At 35.2% G+C, this 22,485-nt stretch overlaps 1 protein-coding gene across 3 annotated transcripts; it reads right to left on the reverse strand.

Annotated features, from left to right (window-relative positions):
- Window positions 1–9,239: 9,239 nt before the first annotated feature.
- On the reverse strand, window positions 9,240–19,947 carry LOC105335221 (outer dynein arm-docking complex subunit 4). Of its 3 annotated transcripts, none has more exons than XM_011439016.4 (11): window positions 19,034–19,947; window positions 14,774–14,905; window positions 13,453–13,606; window positions 12,980–13,035; window positions 12,560–12,821; window positions 11,682–12,446; window positions 11,323–11,530; window positions 11,126–11,212; window positions 10,839–11,035; window positions 10,677–10,745; window positions 9,240–10,401 (listed from the first exon to the last, which is right to left on the reverse strand). In XM_011439016.4, exons 1-11 carry the CDS (start codon window positions 19,490–19,492, stop codon window positions 9,944–9,946), a joined length of 2,847 nt encoding a protein of 948 aa, XP_011437318.2. In that variant the 5' UTR covers window positions 19,493–19,947; the 3' UTR covers window positions 9,240–9,943. The 3 variants fall into 3 exon arrangements, with proteins under 3 accessions (XP_011437318.2, XP_034336014.2, XP_011437319.2); XM_034480123.2 differs by lacking the exon at window positions 19,034–19,947 and adding an exon at window positions 17,485–17,621; XM_011439017.4 differs by lacking the exon at window positions 19,034–19,947 and adding an exon at window positions 16,394–16,566.
- Window positions 19,948–22,485: the final 2,538 nt, after the last annotated feature.

Raw genomic sequence — 22,485 nt, forward strand, 5'->3', positions numbered from 1 at the left:
TCCCGCCTAATACGGTACACCTGCGAGAAGATGGGATCTATGGAAATCTGTAGAGACACTTATTGGGAACAGGTGCTTCGTTGATGGCAACGATAAGCAAATACACAATGAGGTCTCATCACGTGACCAGGGAGCTGAGTTCCGGTGTGGGCGGGGCCCAAAGTATATTCTTTCTCAAAGGGTTCGCGAGTCTCAGAAATTAGCGTTTGTCAGGAGACAGGACTCGGGCTTTGTATTAAATGACTCTTTGTAACCCTTTGCTTATAATGGATGATGTTATCACCGATAGATTACAATCTATTAAATGTGGTTGATGTACTTTAGAGAGGTTGACACATATTAAAGTACAAGGAAAATGTAAAAGAAAATTACATGTTAGGAAGAAATAATAGTTTGTTTTCAAATTATTCAAAAACTTTACTTAAAGAAAATGTCTTCACAATAAGTATGTATTGTCTTCCTGTCATAAAAAATACTCGGGCCAAAAAATATTTTATTTGTTGTTTTATAGCCCCTTTTTCGTGGAAAGTACAATTAAAGGAATACTTGTCATGTTTAGACACCTGACGAAGGGGATGGTATTACATGTAATAAAGTCTGCGTTTGTTTTGTAAGTATAGATTTATACAAATTTTCTCAGTTCATGGGATTTTAAAATCAACACTAATCAATCAATCAATCAAATGAATGATTTTGAAAACGATGTTGAAATCATTTACTTTGTGTGTTTCATTCTATTGACGCTTGAATTTAATGACCAAACAAAAACGATTGGTTTGAATTCGTTTACCCGTTGATGTTTCTCAACTAAGACGAAACTTTGACCATTTTCATTTTGCTTTTGACGCAATAAACTAAGAAACAAGAACTGTTCGTGACATAGTTATGAGTTCGAGTTTATAATCAAGGAATGATACGTCATGGAAATATCTGAACTGTTTTTATTATCGACTGCATGCATACATGGTGTGTATGATAAAGAGATTTTGAAAATCGTTTCCATTACTTCTGATCTGGTGTTTTTATATTGTGGAGGTGGTAGGCATTTTGTAGTTTTCTATAGTTTTCATTAAAATCAAGAGTATTTATTTCAGTTTACTTTCAATATCCATCAGTATGCGTTTCTACTCATTAAAAAAATGATATTTAAATTCGATTTGCTTTAATTCGTCACCGACAATGGGCAGTAAATAATGTAAATTGAAAAATCTATATCAACTTGCTTTTCGCGCCTTTTGTTCCCTTTTTGCACTATTGTCGTAATTATCCTACCTACCATCAAATGTAATAGGATGCCGCTCAGAGTCGGGGGAGGGGGAGGCATTTTTGTCATAAATTTGCCTTAAGTGCTGCATAACCTTTTTTTGTTTTTTGAAATGACGCTTTGATTTTAGACCAAATTGAGGCATCGGGGCAAAACGGAGATGACGCACGTGTAATAAAATCCGCAGAAAATGAAGACGGGGTACGTTTAGTCAATCATCATTACCTAAACAGCAAAAGAAAGGAATTTTTCCTTCGGTGTTGAATATTGAATATTAACAGCAAAGAAAATAATAAACTAATGTTTTCATTACTTTATGTAGTAATACTTTAGACCATATGGAATACATCTTTTTATACAATTGCCCCGGCGTGTAAATGTACATGAAGAATTATACAGAACTCAAGTACATTGAACAAGAACACTTCACATTTCTTAAATCTCCATTTTAAAGTTTTTGCTATTCTTTAAATTTTCTGAATTCTCTCTAGGATAACAGGGTTAACAATTGGAATTTCATTCATACGTTTTTTGTGATTCGCGATTAAACTTCTTTGCGAAACACAAATTTGAGAAAATTGAAGGCAACCAAAACACTTCATTATAATTACACGTATGCTTTTAAAATGATTGTGTAACATTTCTCCTCATTTTTGGCTGAGTTGATGTGAGTACATTGTAATCTATAATCAGCAAAGTAAGGAACAACAAGAAGTCAGGAGGTTTGAAACCTACCCATTACTTAATGAAAAAGTTTCAAAGGGCTTACCGAATGTTTTAATCGTACAGCATTTACGCGAGAATATATGAATATTTACGGTCGTTAGCTGGGGTCACTTCTGAGAGTGCTTTACATACATAATGGAATGGAATGTGTCCATAAAATTCATCACAGCGGTGCGAGACCCCCACATAGTCAGTATCTTCATAGGGACCATTTATATGCCATACTGGAGGTTTTTACATTTCTGGAATGAAATGGAAACAGTGACGTGCCAAAAAACTAGGCGGTCATTTTCGGGCCGTTTTGGGTGAATAGCCTCCGTCTGCACAGGTGTTATTTTGTTGGGATTTATTGTCCGTTTTTACCCCCCTTCATACTTCCTACATCTTATCACATATTTGTTAATCCAATCGAACCATTTTGATCATGGCTACGTATCGAAATCAGAGAGAAGGAATTCAGAGATCTTACGCCGAGCATTGCATGCTGGGGGTCAGACTGCAAATCATAGACATAAGCAAAGTTGCTTTGTTTTATATTACTTTGCACTTAATCTATTTTGATTTGCAAACCATGGTCTGTTAAATTGTATATCTATAGGAAGTTGCTTCCTTTTCCTTTTAGATAAATGAAGATAAGTTTCAAGTAGTGCAATTGAAACGTATCAGTTTGGACCTAACCCTGCCTTACCCTATAGGACTAGGATTCATTGTATATTCCTTGTGATAATCTTAAAATGATTACTGCTTTTAAACGAAAAAAGAAAAATACTGATCTGTGCCCACAGACGAGAGGTGTATCGTGACACAGATTGTTATCTGCCTTTAAAGAGTTCAAAGAGTTAAATTAAAGGAAAATTTAGAGATAATTTCAATTACAGTACTATACATTGAGGTCAGAGCCAATTAGGGACTATTATCTGGCTGAAAACCAAGACAGACCTCAGATTTATTACCGGTGACGCCCTGAAATATAATGGAAATTAAAACTTTTTATTTGAAAATATAAGCTTTTTTGATTGCCTATGACGTACAAAAAATATCTGAAAGCAATGTATGTAAGAATGCATGTAATTTAAATTATGGACAAAAGAGGACAATTATATTGTTATTCATCGACATATTGTTAGATTTGCAATAGCGACCGGCTTTCGATATTCTGAATATTTTTTTTTTGCTTTGCCTGTCCTCAATACACGCTTTGGAATCAAGAAATTACTCTTTTGCCAAATTCCTCCGAATGTTCATCCTCTTAGTGAAAGTACACTTATTAGATACCTACATAAGATTTAATGTCTCTACCAAGAGGTGCCATCAAAAGCATTTTGTCTCCAGGAGATGACATGGCACATTTCGCCGATTAGTGTCATCCTATCTTGATGGGATAATCCCTTTGGCTATTGATAACCTCCTCACAATTCGTCTCCAATTCGAATCCACCGTTTGTTGTATATGCCCGCTGTATTAGTATAATCATCGATGTTACGCTTAGTTTTTATTCTTTAGAATATTTTTTACCAGTTGTTTTGTCGTAAAATTAGACTTTAAAAACTTTATTCGTTGCGCATCCATACTCTCTGCAAAAGCAATTTTACGTAAGCAAAAAAAAACTCTCTAGTATTATATTTGTTTTTTTCTCTAAAAATTGACGTGCAAATTGAAAGACAGGACAAAATGATATCTCAACGCACGCAGCGATGTGTTTGTCTACAATCACACGACTCGATTCCTGCAAATGAAGACACAGCTGTCAAGAACATCTCCTATTATTTCCACTGACGTAGACAGAACATTCGTTTTTAAAGTGTTTTTGAATTCGTGAAATGACACTTGTTAATTCTAATTTTTAATATGAAGATATGATATTAATAAAATGAAAATAATATTAAGGGGGCTCTTCGTGCATGGGATTATTTTCTATTATCTCGATCGACTTCAATGGAATGTGATTTTTTCAACCCTGTGTTAGGAATGTGGGCATAAAATTAAGGTGTCAGACACATATTTTTGATTATTCGTAACAATGCATAATGTTTGTATTACCCTTACCTCTAAATAAACGACTAAAGTGGATTTCAAGAGGAAAATTAACTGTTGATATGACGTTTTTTGTGATTGGCATAAGCGATTGTGGAGAAAAATATGCTGGTCATAAGGAGCCTTTCCAACTTTATCATTTCCATTGTGAGCCTCGGATTCCCGGGGTTTGTCAGCCATTGTTCTGTGAAATAATTGTTAGAATAACTTTCCACCTCCAACGGTCCACGAGGAAAGATAAAGTGCGTTGTATTGACCATAACTGCTTACACAAAACATTGTTCAAATGGGATAAAAGGTTTAAATTTCCCAATTCATTTCATCTGTTAGAAAACCTCCCTAATTTATTCAGTCACTTCCTTACCAAAGCCCCCCTGGAGAATATTGAATTTATATCAGAAATTCTTATAAAAAGTAGTAAAGTGCCATGCGAAGTGACACTACATTATACTCTATGGGGGGTGTCCGTTCTCGTGAGAGATTAGAAAGGTTTTTCCTCTCAAAATCTCTGCTTGCTCCGCAAAGAACGTCGGTTTCTGAAAAGATTTATTATATTTTGTTTAGAGATAAATTGCTCTCTCTAACACTCGTTCATTTCACTTTGTTCTTAATTATACATTTATTATATATTTTTGCATAGGAAATGGAGATGTTAAAATACTAATCACAACAAATTAATGAAAATGTCTGTCAAATTTGTGCAAGTTAATTAACAGTAACGGGTGTACTAAACCAAATAAAACTAAACCAATAATGAAATCTTCTCTTTATGAGTGACATGTACAAGCATCAGTTTTGACATAGTACCGGCATTTTCTTTGGACGTTAATATTTTTACTTTTAAGATAGTTTATCCAACTCTAAATAATACCTGCATAAATGCGTTTTCAAAATATAAACAATATGAATGATAAAAGCAATTTTAGCTGCAATTTTCATGCTGAATTTTTTTTTTACGAAAATGTTATTTTCTACTAAAATGACAAAAATATCATGGTTTTTAAAGTTCTGTTAGCCATATTTTTATTGGAAAAGCCGTAAAGAAGCCTTAATTGAAGCAAAATAATATTGAATTATTGTCGTCCGGTACAAAAATTGATCTGCTATATATTCCTTAGAAGAGAATCTCTTTTTTTCTGACGAAAATTGGTGATTCTTTCAAATCTTACTTATCATAATTAAGAGTTTAGGTTACATGCAGACTTATCATACAAGCAGGTTTTTGCAGCAAAATAAAATTCTAAAAAAATACATCTCATATTGCTTTAATTAAAGAACATATTACTAGACGAATAGCATATTCTATTTCAGGACATCCTCCTAAGTTAGCATGAACAAATGAATATGATGTTTTTATTATTCAATTTGAATATTTTTTGTTAATCTGTTATTTAAGCATCAATGAAAATGGTTGAATGCAGCCTTAAAATTATTTACTTAATATCAAATTAAGTAAGATTTGAGCCTGTTTTTAAATTACGTATACATCAGTCCTAAAAACTGTATTATAGTAAAGTTGAATGTGCAAAGGAAGATAAGCTAGAATTCAACTGTTCTATGTATGTTTTATCCCCCTTTGTCCAGAAGAGAGAGAGAGAGAGAGAGAGAGAGAGAGAGAGAGAGAGAGAGAGAGAGAGAGAGAGAGAGAGAGAGAGAGAGAGAGAGAGAGAGAGAGAGAGAGAGAGAGAGAGACTATACATTGAATCATCATTAAGAACTGTCACACATCAAGTTACGTAAGCCAAATCATAAGCCAAATAGGTCTATGTTGTGAATTGATCATTAATAGTAATTTAATGGTATTAACATAGACCAATTGTGTTTATGAATTGATTTACAGAAGAATTAAATTGTTAGCATGCTTACTACACAAAGCTCAAATTTATTATTATCCATGTATTATACTTGCAAAGTATTGTACCAAACGTACACCGTGTGACAGTGCTAGTTGCTTAAACGTTTGGTCAAGCAAATGGAGAGACATACAGTATCATCCGTCAATAGGAATTTTCCAGTAGCGCTAGTATACTACATGTAGTAGTAAAACAAGTCAATTTATGAATAACAATATAATAGATTTTTTGCCAAGTAATCTAAATTTAATTTAGGGGTTCTAATAAACTTACGCTACAAAATATTATTCATGAATACAAGTATTTTGTTTCTCAAGTTTTAAGACTATACTAAACAAATGAAGAACCATTCTGCTTTATCTTCAGAGCGAAACCTATCCAAATGACCACATCACAGAAAGCATCCAAATCCTGAAAAGGCATGCACTTGTAAACAAGAGGCCCATGGGCCACATCGCTCACCTGAGGAACAATAGGTATGATAAAATCAGCTTAATGGAGTCATAATACAAAATATCTGGACAATGTACAATAATACATGTAGATCCTGTATAAATAAAATCCATTTTCCCCCTGGATATTCTTATGTTTATAATCTTTAGTCCCTTTTCTAACAGGATGATTTTATAGTCATATCATATGTTGAGTATTGCAGTTCTCAAAAAGATCCTTAACAATAGTTTATATATGGGATATAAACCTACAGCAAAGTTTGAACCTTCTTGTGAGGCCAAAGAATTGTCCTGGGGCGAAAGTCTTAACAATTAAAAAGAATCATCTGGCTGATTAGTTTCTGAGAAGAAGATTTTTAAAGATTTAAGCTATATATTCCTATGTTAAACTTTGACCCCTCATAGTGGCCCAAACCTACCCCCCAGGGGTCATGATTTTCACAACTTGGAATATACACTACCTGAGGATGCTTCCACACAAGTGTCAACTTTGCTGGCTGATTAGTTTCTGAGAAGAAGATTTTTAAAGATTTACTCTAGATATTCATATGTTAAACTTCAACCCCCTATTGTGGCCCCACCCTACCCCCGGGGGTCATGATTTTCACAACTTTGAATCTACGCTACCTGAGGATGCTTCCACACAAGTGTCAACTTTGCTGGCTGATTAGTTTCTGAGAAGAAGATTTTTAAAGATTAACTCTATGTATTCCTATGTAAAACTTCGACCCCCCATTGTGGTCCCACCCTACCCCCGGGGGTCATGATTTTCACAACTTTGATTCTACACTAACTGAGGATGCTTCCACACAAGTGTCAGCTGGCTGATTAGTTTCTGAGAAGAAGATTTTTAAAGATTTACTCTATATATCCCTATGTAAAACTTCGACCCCCCATTGTGGCCCCATCCTACCCGCGGGGGTCATGATTTTCACAACCTTGAATCTACACTACCTTATGATGCTTCCACACAAGTGTCAGCTTTCCTGGCTGATTAGTTTCTGAGAAGAAGATTTTTAAAGATTAACTCTATGTATTCCTATGTAAAACTTCGACCCCCCCCCCATTGTGGCCCCACCCTACCCCCGGGGGTCATGAATTTCACAACTTGGAATCTACACTACCTGAGGATGCTTTCACACAAGTTTCAGCTTTCCTGGCTGATTAGTTTCTTAGAAGAAGATTTTTAAAGATTTACTCTTTTATATTCCTATGTAAAAACTCGACCTCCCATTGTGGCCCCACCCTACCCCCGGGGGTCATGATTTTCACAACTTGGAATCTACTCTACCTGAGGATGCTTCCACACAAGTTTCAGCTTTCCTGGGTGATTAGTTTCTGAGAAGAAGATTTTTGAAGATATTTTTCTATATATTCCTATGTAAAACTTCGACCCCCAATTGTGGCATCAACCTACCCCCAAGGGTCATGATTTTCACAACTTGGAATCTACACTACCTGAGGATGCTTCCCCACAAGTTTCAGCTTTCCCGGCTGATTAGTTTCTGAGAAGAAGATTTTTAAAGATTTACCCTTTTATATTCCTATGTAAAACTTCGACCCCCATTGTGGCCCCACCCTACCCGCGGGGGTCATGATTTTCACAACTTTGAATCTACACTACCTGAGCATGCTTCCACACAAGTTTCAGCTTTCCTGGCTGATTAATTTCTGAGAAGATTTTTAAAGATTCACTCTTTTTTATTCCTATGTAAAACTTCGAGCTCCCATTGTGGCCCCAACCTACCCCGGGGTTCATGAATTTCACAACTATAAATCTACACTACCTGAGGATGCTTCCACGCAAGTTTAAGCTTTCCTGGCTGATTAGTTTCTGAGAAGAAGATTTTTAAAGATTTACTCTATATATTCCTATTTAAAACATCGACCCCCAAATGTGGCCCCACCCTACCCTCGGGGGTCATGATTTTCACAACTTTGAATCTACACTACCTGAGGATGCTTCCACACAAGTGTCAGCTTTCCTGGCTGATTAGTTTCTGAGAAGAAGATTTTTAAAGATTTACTCTATATATTCCTATGTAAAACTTCGACCCCCCATTGTGGCCCCACCCTACCCCCGGGGGTCATAAATTTCACAACTTGGAATCTACACTACCTGAGGATGCTTCCACACAAGTGTCAGCTTTCCTGGCATTATGGTTCTTGAGAAGAAGATTTTTGAAAATTTCTCGAAATTTTTCATCATTTCTAATTATCTCCCCTTGAAAACGCGTGTGACCTTTAATTTTCACAACTGTGAATCCCCTTTGCCTAAGGATGATTTGTGCTAAGTTTGGTTGAAATTGGCCCAGTAGTTCTTGAGAAGATGTTGAAAATGTGAAAGGTTTACGGACCGACAGACGGACGGACGGACGGACGGACGGACGACAGACAAAATGTGATCAGAATAGCTCACTTGAGCTTTCGGCTCAGGTGAGCTAATAAAAAGGGAAACGAAAGTTGAATATTTTTTATTGATAATACTTTATTGTTGCATGCAGTATAAACAGTGTAAAGTACTAGCATTTATACAAAAATTGGTACTTATCAATGTTACAGAACCGAATTATGTCTTCACGTGTAAATACATACTCCGGGAAATAACGGACAAAACCGGAAATAACGAAATGGAGTACATATTTACTGAGACAATCAATTGCGTAGAAAAAGAACGAGTCGTGAGTATGCTATCAATACCATATGTAACAAATGTTTGCTTTCCAGAAAACGAAACAAAATTATACTCAAGATGGAGAAAAGCTTGCATTTGTTTATTTATGGATGGATGCGATACGATGTATGGTTATTTTCATGAAGCTATTTCTGTGTCAAGTGCATGTTGTTCACCCCCCCCCCAAAAAAAAGAAAAACCAAAAAAAATAAAAAAATTTACAAGAACCAAAAAAAAACAACACATTAAAATTAAATTGAAAATGAATGATTTTAAAAAACTATCAAACCAAGCCCTCCCCGACAAAAAATGTGTCATTTACGAATTTTGAATATTAAATTTCTGTAATGAATGTTTGGACTTTTTTGTGATATGATACTTTGAATATAAAGATATGTAAATTAAAGAATAAATATGTACATGTATTTGAGATTAAGGGATGCATGGAATCTTTTATATCTGCATTAGACCGAAAATATGAAATAGCAAATGGTAACCATGATTTACACGATTAATCAATGAAAAATGTTTGTCAGGAAAAACGGATATTCATATTTTGTCTCCGAAAATAAAACGAGACCAAACATAATCCAACTGAATGATGGTGAAATCTAAAATAAAACATACAAAAAACTTTAGCACCACAAACAACGAGAGTGAAAAAGAGAAAGTGAGCGAGTTTCAATTCACTCGTTGATACATTGATAAGAAAGATGAGAGACTAATTACATGAAGGTTTCGTGTGGATTACTGCCGACACAACAAAACAACGTAAGCCGAACAGAGTGCATCTAAAGGGTGCCGATTATTACATCTAAATTATTTACATTCATGTATAAATGATATCAACTCAAATGATCAAGTCATGAAGAAGGAAGTAACAACAAAAATGAACAATAATATCACAGTCGAAATAATTCTCATATAATTGAGCTTTCTCTTAGCCCATCGCCGTGTTACTTCGAATGTATGTAGAGGAGTTTGGTCTCCGTCCTGGTGATTGCATGAGATGAAGATTCATCATTGACTTGCGGACCTCTGAAGTAGGTAACTTTGTTGAATGTCTCCCGCTTCGTAAAGCCGCTTGAGATCCAAACAAAGACGTTTCCAAATCACCCCTTAATTGATCGAGATCGAGATGCAAATTGTCTGTGTCATATCCGGTTTCGGTAAGAGACACGTCGCCATCATCGTCAGGAATGAATATGCTTGAATAGTCTGACCACTCAGCACGTGATCTGGGGTTGTATGTATACTTGTCCGAATATTCGGCACGTGATCGGGGATAGCCTCGCTCTGATCTGCTGTGATCGCCACGAGCTGTTCTCGTTTCCTCTATCATTTTTGTGTTTACATCATTTAATGCCTCCGTTATAGCTTCCTCGGCCTTGTTGTCCCCTTCATTAAAGCATAAGATAAAACAAATTTAAAACGTTTGCTTTGGAATAAATTTTTCTTGCATGAAATTTGGTTTGGTGAATCAAATTATTGCATAAAAGCATTTTGTTTTACTTTAAAATAAAATAATAAATTGTACAAAAGCTTAAAAATACAAAAAAGTTATGAAATCGATTTTGAAACTTGCATTTTTTTAAGAGCCAAGGAAAACGGCTTACAATTATTTGTGCCCATCATTTTACATTTATACATATGTTGTAAAATGCTCTACAAACCTTGCATCCGCGCCTGCTCTCTTGCTCGTTCAAAGGTATTAATTGCATTGGTGTAATGTTTTAATTTAACTACAATGAAAAAAAACAAAGAATTGTTAGAACAAAGATAAAGAATTTCCAAGAGAAAAGAAAAGATCAACTAGGACAATAAACTAAACGTACCTTCAGCCACGCCCAAGAGGACGAGAGACTGAAGTTGATAGCTCCACTCCACCGCCTCCTCGGCAGCCTTCAGCGATCGGTGGGCGGCCTCCATGGCGAATTTATACTGGCCAAGAACAAGGAAACAGTTCCCGATCTCGTGGTAGAGCCATGCAGTCTCCAGCCTTGTCTTGCATAAAGGAACTTTTCTAGAGAACCTGTTAAAACGCACATAAACAGCTATTAATAGCATTTGCTTGTAAACACTAAATAAAATGAACAAGAATTCATTAGATGTAATAGCTTACAGTTCTAAAGCCTGCTGGTGTTTATTCTGGAAGACAAATATTCTGCCCAAATTCCCTAGGGCTCTTGATACTGCATCATCATCATTACTGTAAAAGAAACCCGAATGGCATAACATTAAAGAATTATTGAGCTCATTTCAAATCTTGGGCATTGTACTACTAGTGAAATTTTTGTACTTAGTCGAGCATTCACTTACTTTTCTTCTCCAATAAGCAAGTCTCTCTCGTGATGGTCTAGTGCTGTCAGATAGTCACGTGTCTCTATGGCAGCGTTGCCAACGTAACTATGTAATTTTGCAATGACAGACATAAGGTTGGGAACTTGGATTTCGGTGAAGGATTTCATGGTGTTTAAACAAGACTCAGACTGATGCATGCAATCGGCGTAGCGACCATCCACATATGCTGAAATACCAAGCAGAAAATAAGTATAAGAATTGGGTACAATTTCGACTGTCAAGTGAAAGTTAAGTTAACTTAATTCTAAATCAAATTGTACTACGTACATTGAAACAGCTTCCATAAAAAGTAGCATTAAAAAATTCTCCAACGATACCTATTTCAATATCTTCAAGCTCCCTTGTTATATAAATTTGAATTTGCTCCCTTTTGGCGGCCTCTTGTGAACTTCTGTCTTTCTTTGACCACCCTTGTACTCTTGAGTTCTGCAAAGGAACAACCCTTAGTGGTAACGGAGACTCCTCTCTTATTGTGTGGAAGGCGCTCGTGTCCTCTAGAGAATGGTGGTCATGATACAGATCACTCGGCTGTCGGTAGGTACTAAAACTAATATTCAGACAAGATTCTGTGTCAGAAACACTCTGATCCCTATCCCGTTCCTTTGACTTTCGTCCCGTTTTCTTCGACTTTCTGTCTCTTATCTGAGGTTTGGTTTGTTTGATTGGTGTAAGAGGTTTCCGGTTTTCTAGATTCTCCTTTAGCTGTAACCGTTGGCCTTCGAGCACGTGAAGAAACCGAGTTTGGTTGTTCTTCCTCGTAGAATTTTCTGCCGCTTTTTTCTTCTCCAGGTATCGAAACCATGACTTTGGCTGAGTTTTATCCTCATTCAGTAGCATCTGTTTCCTAGAGACCTTGGGCTTGGTGTTGACCTTGGTATCCCTGCTGGAGTCGGACCTGGGGGAGTTAATGCTGGGCAGGATACTATTGCTGTCGTGTTGTGTGGGTTTCTCCGCTGGGTCTGAGGGAGCTTCAGGGGGGATAATTCTCCCCTGTCTCACCCAATACAGCACACGGTCATACAGGAAGTCGAGCCCATTCTCGGCCATTGAGTGAAGGTCAACGGATCCCACAGTCAACCCACCTGTTCAACACATTACCATAGATAATTAACAGAATCTACTTTTGAAAGTTAATGCATGTTATAACTTAATTATATTGTTAACACACATCATAAAATCACATTAGTTGTTTTACCTGCTTGTTCTACCAGCTGTTCGAGGTATTTTTTGTCGTTGTACATCCTGCCAAGAATTTGTTTCATCCTTTTCTCTGTGACGTCATTTTCACTGGTCATCTCGATATCGTTAATATCTGTGACCAATGACTCTCTGGACCCCCGCTCTATTTTGACCAATGGGTTTTGATGGCGTAGCCGGAAGCCCGGGGTTGCGAGATCTCGAGGTTTTTTATCTGGAGGCTCAGGAGGTAGCTGTACTCTTCGTTTTGTATCTTTCTTCTGTAGAAACAAAACCATCATATAAATACGGCTTAATTTATAACATCTTGAAAACCCTTTATTGGGTTCTCTTTCAGCAACCTTTTGGTAATTAATTTTCATGGATAATATTGTTTGTTTGTTTTTTACTTTATTCAAAAGAAACACGAGCACCATACCTTTTTAGGAAGGAAAAAGGAGATGTCTCCAACCTTTGCTAACCGTCGGTTTCGAGCTAAAAAAATAAGGACCGAAATTTTTAACTTATTATGATTGGAATTGTATTACGTACTACTACGTACTTTTTTTGTATGATTCTTTTGTTGCTATACGTTTATTATGGACTAAATTTAATCTTGTTAGTAACACAAATATATATATGAAAAAAATTGTATTTTCCTACAAAGTATGGAGAGACATAATAATGTCAAACGTAAAATTTAGTGTAATATTTCATTTACTATCGTATGCCTTAATTTTTTTTTTTAAGACCTTTTTGAATCCGTTTGCACATCGCCAAAAATCAAACCATTTTGATCTTTACATATACATGACAATTGTATATATAACAAGTTTTTAAGAAATATCGAATCTTATTTGATTTAGGTTGAAATTCCAACTGTTTAAAGCCATGGTTGTCATGACTACACACCAGAGTCGGATCTGTTAATGGCGTCTTGCGTTCTCTCTAGTCCTTCTTGGAAAGCCTTCATGTCGGGCCTCTGCTTGTGTCCCTTGTTGAAAAACACCAGCGCCATCTCGTATTCCCTCTGCTGATAATGAAGCTCTGCTTTCTGATACAAGGCCTGCCAAACGAAGACGATGCAATTTTAGACACACTCCAACATAATGTTGAATATAAATTTTGTTATTGACAACGATTTGTGTGAATTAAAAGTCAAATAATGTGTTGTATGTGCCCTATTGAATAAATAAGTTTAAAAAGGTTTCAAAATAGTGTTTTGGAATGTAAAATTTGCTTAGTCATCTCCCTCTATTTTTGATCCTACAACCACAAAGCCTCACAGATCTACCCAGTGACAGGTCTGAACTTCCCACCCAAGTTCCTGAGAATGGAATCGGTCCCTCGTAAACATGTCATCCAATATCTGCCGGTATTAGTTCAGTGGACAGATAGCAAGGGATTTCCGTTACAGGGTGCAATGTTTGCCCTGTTTTAAACGCTCGATAACGTCCATTGATAATCTCTCGGATCTTCTGATGATTGTGATAACATCTAGTTTTGGACTGATAACTAACATTACACACGGGGATTTGATTAATCTGCAGTTCCAGATGTAGCGGTTTCGCTCCAGAAAACCACTAATCATCTGTCCTCCTATCTCATTCTTGATCATACCAAAAGGTGACTCCTTGCAGGGGTAGTTTGAAGAAATGCTAATAATTCTTAATGAAGTAAGAACAATCGACGTTTTACTTTTAGTTTTGACTTGTCAGTCAAGAGCTCAGTCAAAGGTCTACACCAATGTCATTCTTTTACTAGTATATATAACACCTTTCATAAGTAACATGTCTAAATAGTGATAAGAGTTACTTCACTTTGGTCAGCAAAAATATGAAATGCTGGAATGACTTCGTATTATTCTCAAACAATATTTAAGGTTGGATATTGATAATTCAACATTACATCACAATACAAGTAAATGGAGTTTTTAACCAAGTCCTGTTGCTTGACGATGAAACTAATGTGCCAGTGGTTTTAATTATCTAGAAGTACGTGTACATATAACTGTAAAATATTGATTAGGATACCTCGAAATATCAGTTAAATGTACTGAGGATGAATATAATACTTTGATAAATTTTCTAATAATAATTTATATATAATAATTTATTTGATTTCATTTACTCTTATAACAAAACAAATGCATAAAAAAGACCCCCCTCCCCACCAAAAAAACCCCCAAAACCCAAAAACAAAATCATGGCGTTGTTTTAATGGATCCATTTACCTCGTAACAGAGCGGGTCTAAACTCAGTGCTGACTCCACATCCTGCATGGCCTTCCGGTGGCGCCCCAGCAGCTGGTGGCATCTTGATCTCGCCACCAACGTCGACTTGTCCTCCGGGATCAACTTCAGAGCCTGCAAATAGACCAATAATAGATCTATAGACCAGTATTAGTTCTTTAGAAGAATATTACTTCTTAGAAATATACCTAACCCCAATGAATTATGTTTTTGGAGGGGAAGGGGACAACAGAAGATTGTTTCTTTACGCTTAACCAAATGAAATAATAATAATAATTATTTTGCCAAAAAAGTAAACAAAAAATTAGGGTGGTTTTGGTTTTGGGCAAGAGGTGATCGTTTTCCAGCCCACAATTAAAAATTCCTTAAAAAAATAAGATATAAAAAAATATAACTCCAAACGCATCATTTGAATATCAAATTGATTACTTATAATAAATATTATTAGATCGTCTTCTACATGCAATACAAGTGCATGTGAAAAAGAATAAAAGAAATCAGGAAGCAGTATACCCCACCCCCCACACAAAATTTGATTTTTCAAGTTTGCAATGATTTGAAGAAATCTACTGTCAATTCGCCAGGAAAACTCTGCCCTGCTAAAAGTAATTTCCCTGACACATATAGTCTGAATATTTTTATAGCAAATAGGATAATAATGAAAAAACCGGTATTAATATGTTTTCATGAAAAGCATACACACGCAATTTAAAAATTAAAAACTTTAAACGAGGCGAAGCATGCCACCAATACGCAGTTAATCCTGTTATTTCATATAATTTATCCTTTTATAATAGGGAAAATGTACGTCAAAATTTAATCACTTGGATCTATGTTTTTACATGCTCTCTCTCTCTCTCTCTCTCTCTCTCTCTCCAAAGAGACCCGGGGTAGTTTAATGCTGCCAATCAAATAAGAAAAGTTTTATTTTACTATATATAGAAAGCGGAGTAGAGAAAATCCATGCCAACGTCTAAAAAATCCGATTTTGTGTTTAATATCATGTGTTGACTGTCATTGGATTAATATTGCTACAGATAAACATTAAATGCGCGGATCCAGAATTAATTTTCCAAGAAGGGGGGGGGTTGTTGTAGTGCGAAGGATATTTAAGAATCCAGAGGGTCCGAGGTAATTTTCAGAAATTCTACTTTGAATATTTAAGAAATGTGAATTTTTCAAACCCCCCCCCCCCCCCACACACACCCATCTAGACCCGCGCTTGCCTTATCAAGGTAATATAGATAGTATGTATCCCGTTTGACAAATACGAAAGATACAACGAACACGCGCGCAGAGACCCTTTTAAAATATTTCTTGAATAAAGTTACTGCAATTTTTTTTCAACATTCATGTTCTAAAATAAATTATTTAATTCAAAATTCATTGCATTGAGAAAAAAGAAAGCTCAGAATTCCAAAAAGAGGGAAATCTAAGTGAATGCATTGTTGTTGTGGTGGTGTTTTTTACGTTGTCTTTCAGGAAACACAACAATTACATGATATTTACTTCAAATGTACAGTGCATGAAAACAAATTATTGAATATCATTCGGTATAAAGTTTACACTACGTGTAAAAAAAAAATAAATTCATTAACTTACATTTAAAACTCTGATATCCTTGTATCCATTACCCAGGAAAATATTGAACGTATACATGATTGTTGACAAACATTAGCAGGTTATCCAATTCTAATCAGAAACGAACCAGCACCTAGAGTCTCTCCCTCAGTAATTCGATTTAACCCCTGCCTTCTCTGCCCATTTAAAACACTTCAATTACTTTTCACTCTATGTTTTGTACAGGGTTTAATTCTTTAATATTATCTACAATGACCGTCAATTTAAACTCATAAATGCACATTTCAAAAGAGAAAACCCCCGGTAGATCATCCCCTTTTTTATCATTGTAATAGGCTGTATGTATTTCTTTTTTCTTAAATGAGAGACAGCTTTGCTTTACAATGCCTTTTCAAACATAATGAAATTGCCCCCAACTTGGATATTATGATCGAAATTGAATTGTATACGCTGCCATATGTGCTTTCTAGTTTCATAATTATTAAAACACATCTTCAGGTGAAACCATTGTCTAAAATCTAGTGGAAAAGGTTTTAAACTGCAAGGTGTAGGATTTTCCTGTTTATTTTTCAGAACGTTTTTGGCACTTGCACGCTTTTGGGTTTTAATCATAAAGAATTATTGGAACGTGATCAAAATGTAGTTAATTATCAGTTTTAAGATCTAATACTCAAATTGAAGTGAAAATTCAAAATGTTTTCGTGTACTTTAATGTGGTGGTTAATATATGTATTCCTGTTAGATTTGTTGCCCTTGTACCTACAAAAGTGCGAGGAAACTCGGAGATCGTTCAGAATCAGCGTGACGTCTAATACATTACGTTACGTACGTATGTACGCAAAGTACAAGTATTTCTAAGTAGTCATAGTACAACGTTTTAATATGTTACATATATATGTATAATTGTCCATACTGTAACGCCATCATCACGCCAAAGAGCTCTCATCAAATTGACAGCTACAGAAAATCGTGAATAATAAAAATATTATATATTGGACACGATGTTATATATTTGTAGAGTCTACAACTATCCTGCACTAATTCAAACGTGTCTTAATAAATTAATTATTAAATTTTAATGAACAGATTTTAAAACTTAATATTTAACCAACCTTTGAGGATCTTCTCTCGTTTAAGTTAACCATTTCAGCATATTCTCGCGGTTTCTTTTATTGAAACTGTTTATGTAAACCTCATCACATGGTTAAGTTAAAGTTCCGTGATTTGATTGCAAATCAAAACAATAGTCACGAACTGTTGCTGTGCAGTTTAGCGGATTAAATTGTTTGTTGTGAAATTGTTGCCAGAATTCGCGCATTACGAATGCTTCGAGAATGTGTCACATGTAAAATTGAAATTGAGGATTAAAATTAATGAAATTAGAGACATTGCCAACTACAAGTCGATTTTAAAAGCGCAATAAGCTATGGGTTTGTTCCAAGTAAGGCATGAAATTCTTTTTGCCAAGGTGTTCTTTGTTTTCATATATATACATGTATAACAATCGTACGAAAATACATGTATGCACTTTAAGGTGTTAAAATTATTTTCATCACTGAACATCCTTTTTTTAATCGGTAAACAAAGCAGTAAGATTGGACATTTTCATGGTCGTAAAAACTGAGCGAATCGGAGAAGTGCCCAAGGGTCAGCATTATAGGACGAGTAATAAGTATGTGGGAAATAGTTTTCTCTCGGAGCTGTGTACAATGTATGAGGTTTATCTCATTTATAGGCCCAGGGGGTACCGTAATAAACTGTCGATCTGGCAAAGAATCCCGATTAAATGCCTTCCATTACTCTCAATAGCGTTTTGTATAAGTTTTCTGATCTCGCGGAGAAAACGATATTTGTCGCTCTTTGTCACGAACCGGGAATTAAAAGTTCGGCCTTTGACTCAAAATGAAACTCCATATATAAATGGACAGTACCCTTGCAATTTTTGAAGTGGATACTTTGAAAAATGATATTCAAATTGACTTTTTCTGTTTTTTTTTTTTAAATTTCATGTACATGTAAAATATGTTTGTTGTTTTAAATCCCAGAGTATTGATTTCAAAATCGAATCAGAAAGAAATTATTTTGGGTGTAAATATTTGCTGATGAAACAAATCCGTACTCGATATATTTGAACAAGTAGGTTTTAGTTTTACACAGTAGAAGTCGCCATTCTTGATGAATGGCAATTTCTGTTACAACATAAGAACACAGTTGACATGTTCCTGTAAACAAAACATTTTTTTTAGAGATGAAAGGTCTTTCATTATAAAACAAAGGAAATGAAACTTTCGAAATCCTGTGTATACACTTAAAAAGAAAAATATTTTCTTTCTCTTTAAACACGACAAATTCTTGAGTAATTTACAGCACTATCCGAAGGTGTTCTTCCCAGGCAAAATTATGAGTATTTTTTATCCGTACAGAATAGCAATGAAATTTTTTTTTATAAAATATTAATCGATGAAACAATTACTAACATGACAAAAGAATCGATATTTTATAGAAATGCTTATTTAGGCCCCGAACAATCGACTTACAATCCTTAAAGATGAATCAAAATCTGAATTGGAAGTGTTTTCAGTATTTTTGGCATCCGCCACTTCAAGCAGTCGACTTATTAAAAATGAAAGAGTTTTAAATAATGAAGCAACGATTTCTTACGCTGTGGTACGATTCAAGAGCTTTCTCCAATTCGCCTTTCCTTAAGTGGTCGTCCCCCTCGGACTTGTAGATGGAGTGCATGTACTTTTTCCTGTCCTGTTCCTGTTTCTTGTTTTGGATCGCGATTGTCCTCGGTATCTTTGGCAGCTGTCTGGTGGTAGTTTTGGGCACCGTCGGAATGGCCGGGTTCGTGTTGTTGCTCTTGTTTGAAGACCCCGAGCCTGATGTTCCGGGAGGGGTCTTCAGGACAAGAGGAGCGGGCACCCTCGGAAGTGATCTAGATAGTTTGTGACCCTCTTGATGCTGTGTGGCAGCAGGCACCAACGGAAGAGCTCTTCCATGTTTGCCAGGCTTCTTGGATTCGGTGACCTGGGGTTTGGGGACCTTTGGAAGTGTCCTGTTTTGGGCTTGGGTGAGCTTTGGCGTCGATGACCGAGGTCCGACAATGGACGCTGTCATTGTTACTTGAATTTTGGTTTCGTTCGTGTATCCAGTTTTATTTTCCAAAGTCACAATTTTTCACAGTATTTCGTAAAATATCTTCTTTTCGTTTTTTTCATTCTTAATCCTATATTCCAATTCGCAATTGTTTAATAATTCCGATATTTAGTAGGTATGCACTGGTATTTTTTCTGGTTTTTTTTTCCCTTCAAGTGTTACATGCAAATACACCTTCGATCACCTCCGAGGGCGACAAATTCTTTTGTTTTACCTAATGTCTCTAAGCACTAGTTATTCAGACTTCTTCTCAAGTTTCAGCGTTATCTGTCGAAAGTGAAGGGTGCCGCGACCAAGCGCGTGGACACCCATCGCCGATACTAAAAGGGTAAACAATGAGCGAGAGCTGTGTACACACACCGCTTCATATCCCAATCCTACAATGTATCGGTTTTGGGGAGAAGGGTGTCGTGTCGTAACCAGCGGAACTAAGGCTTATTACTGTCTTTGTTGTCCAAATGGGTGCATTTTAAAGATTAATTACTAACCTGTTATATTAAGATTAAAAAGACAAAGTCCATTACCTATTGTTTGTATTGCTACGTTTTAATGACATCGTATACACTGCAGCGGACAATAAATGTTTTATTAAATACCCTACACATTGCTGCCAGATAATCAGATCAAAGTCGGGTGAAAATTAAAAATGACAATCAATATCGGGTAGGGTATTGGACGACCTAGTGTTACACCGGACTATCTAACCCATTTACTGTGTGTAGCATTTTGCTATATGGTGTCTTTATAACACCTTTTCAAAATCTTGCTTACTTCTTTATCAGTGAATAGTATTGGAGTGCAAAAAAATTAATGATTTAAACAACGCATTACCTATTTTATACACTTACTATCCTTCACATACATGTACAGCAAAGTTAGGTACTTTATCAAAAGAGCTAGGCAGACAGTTTAAAATCTGATAAGTTGTAAAATTAAAGTAAGTACAGTATGGGACAATTTCAGATATTACTAATGCAATCTAATTAAAACCAGATCTTTGACCCGTTCCAATTAGATTGCTATAATGATCAAAGCACGAAATACATTGTATTTCTTAAAAATTATTACCGTCACAAAATTTACCAAAGTGACAAATACATGTACATGTTAAATATAAATGTTGAGGAAATTCTACATGCAAGTTTCTCAACCGACTCGAAAACTGGCGTACAGATGACGCGTTGGCACTCTAGATATTCACTTGGGCTTTTTCTTTTACATGTACAACAGAACTATGAAAGATAAAAAGTGAATTATATATTTAATTATGTAGCAAAATGTAGGGGTCTAATTTTTCCAGTGAAATTCTTTATGTATTATTTAATATTGTTATGCTGAACAATTTATTAATGCACATTACATTGAATGCAACTTCGATGGAATCGGATTTTTGAAAGACCGTAATATTCTAAAATTCCTACATACATGTATATTGTAAGTTTTAAGAAAAGTTAAAGTTGGTCTGATGCGTTTCAATTCAGATATCCAGTTTCTAGTGTTTTTCAAGTAATTGGTGATGAAATGTACATGGAAAAATAAGATTAGACTCGGAAACCTCCCTGTCCAGTGGTTCCTGTAATTATAATTGGAAACAAGTATACAATTAGGAACCTATTTGCTCGAGTACTGGAAGTCAATTTACAAAATAAAAATAATTATAAAAAAAACCCACCATAAAACCCCCACATCACAAAACTATAGGCTCTTCAGTCATCCAAGTAAGAATGTACGCAAACTACTCAGACTGATGAAATTTTCATTTCATCTGATTTTTAGAGCGTAAATCTGCATCTAACACTACAAGGTGCGGAATAATTTTTATCATACGTAACCCATGCGTGCCTGAATTATCAATTAATGTTTAGTTTATGACGATTTATTTACTTGTAACTATTGTGCTTTTTTCAAAAAAGTTAATTTTATTAATTTTAAGTTATTTTTTTTTTAAGAAATGAAAAATGTATTAATCGAGGCTATTTTTTATTAAAAATATTAAACTTACATGTATTCATGTTAAGCTGATAAAAATTCATAGAGATTCTGTACAAAGAGTTATCGTTCGTATCTTACATAGAATATTAGCGTTTTAGTCGACTGCTGTAGTACGCGGTCATTACGATATCAGTTATACAAATGGCCTTTTAGACCAAAATGTTTTGATAAGAAATTATTTGTTTCGAAAAAGCACATGCTGTTGGTAAAATCCGGGATAAACATTTATAAAAAAAAAAATAATGAAATGGATAAATTTCACAAAAGCAAAACCGATATGAAATTATTTAGCTTTGGCTTTTCTAATAAATAACAAATAACAATAAAGACAAGGAAAAATAAAAGATCGTACTATGATACGAGGGCCAATAAAAAATATGAAGGCTTTTACCATGGCTATTTTTCTTAAAAGTCTTATTACTACTAGAAATAATTTCGCAATATTTTTAATCAGTTTGAAACCAACAAATTAAATATAGTCCTTTATTTTTAAGAACTATTCAAAAATTAATCCTGCAAAAATGAGGTAACGGCGCACGGTCAAAACTTGTGTTATATTATCAATTTTGTACAAATTGGACGAAACATGTTTTTAAAATCGGGTAACAAAAATACCTTTTCATCAAATGGAATGAGACTTCGTATATGAATAAAAGAAGTGTTAATGATAAATTACTAATAATCTGTTAGTTATGATTTTTTGGAAAATAATATATAATAGACAGTCACATTGTCTTCGTATTTTCTTATTGACCCTCATTTATATGACATGTTGTCGAAATAATTCTGCATTAAAAATGATGTTTAGTAGCATACATACTCGGTCTGTAGAAATTGTTCCTTTATACAAGGGCTTAACTTGGCCAAAAACTCCCCAGAAAGTAGATTATTTGTGGATATCGACGAATAATTGAAAGGCGTAACTGGCACAAAAGGCACTCACTATCATATGGACGGTGATA

Source organism: Magallana gigas, chromosome 5 (genome assembly GCF_963853765.1).
Source record: "Magallana gigas chromosome 5, xbMagGiga1.1, whole genome shotgun sequence".
NCBI lineage: Eukaryota > Metazoa > Mollusca > Bivalvia > Ostreida > Ostreidae > Magallana > Magallana gigas.

Excerpts from the sequence above, each read along its gene's own strand:
- LOC105335221 (XM_011439016.4), bottom strand. The coding sequence starts at position 19,492 with ATGACAGCGTCCATTGTCGGACCTCGGTCATCGACGCCAAAGCTCACC. Across the intron at positions 13,607-14,773 it reads TAGACCCGCTCTGTTACGAG|GCCTTGTATCAGAAAGCAGA; the intron begins GTAAATGGATCC and ends TTCGTTTGGCAG. Across the intron at positions 12,447-12,559 it reads ACAGCTGGTAGAACAAGCAG|GTGGGTTGACTGTGGGATCC; the intron begins GTAAAACAACTA and ends TGTGTTGAACAG.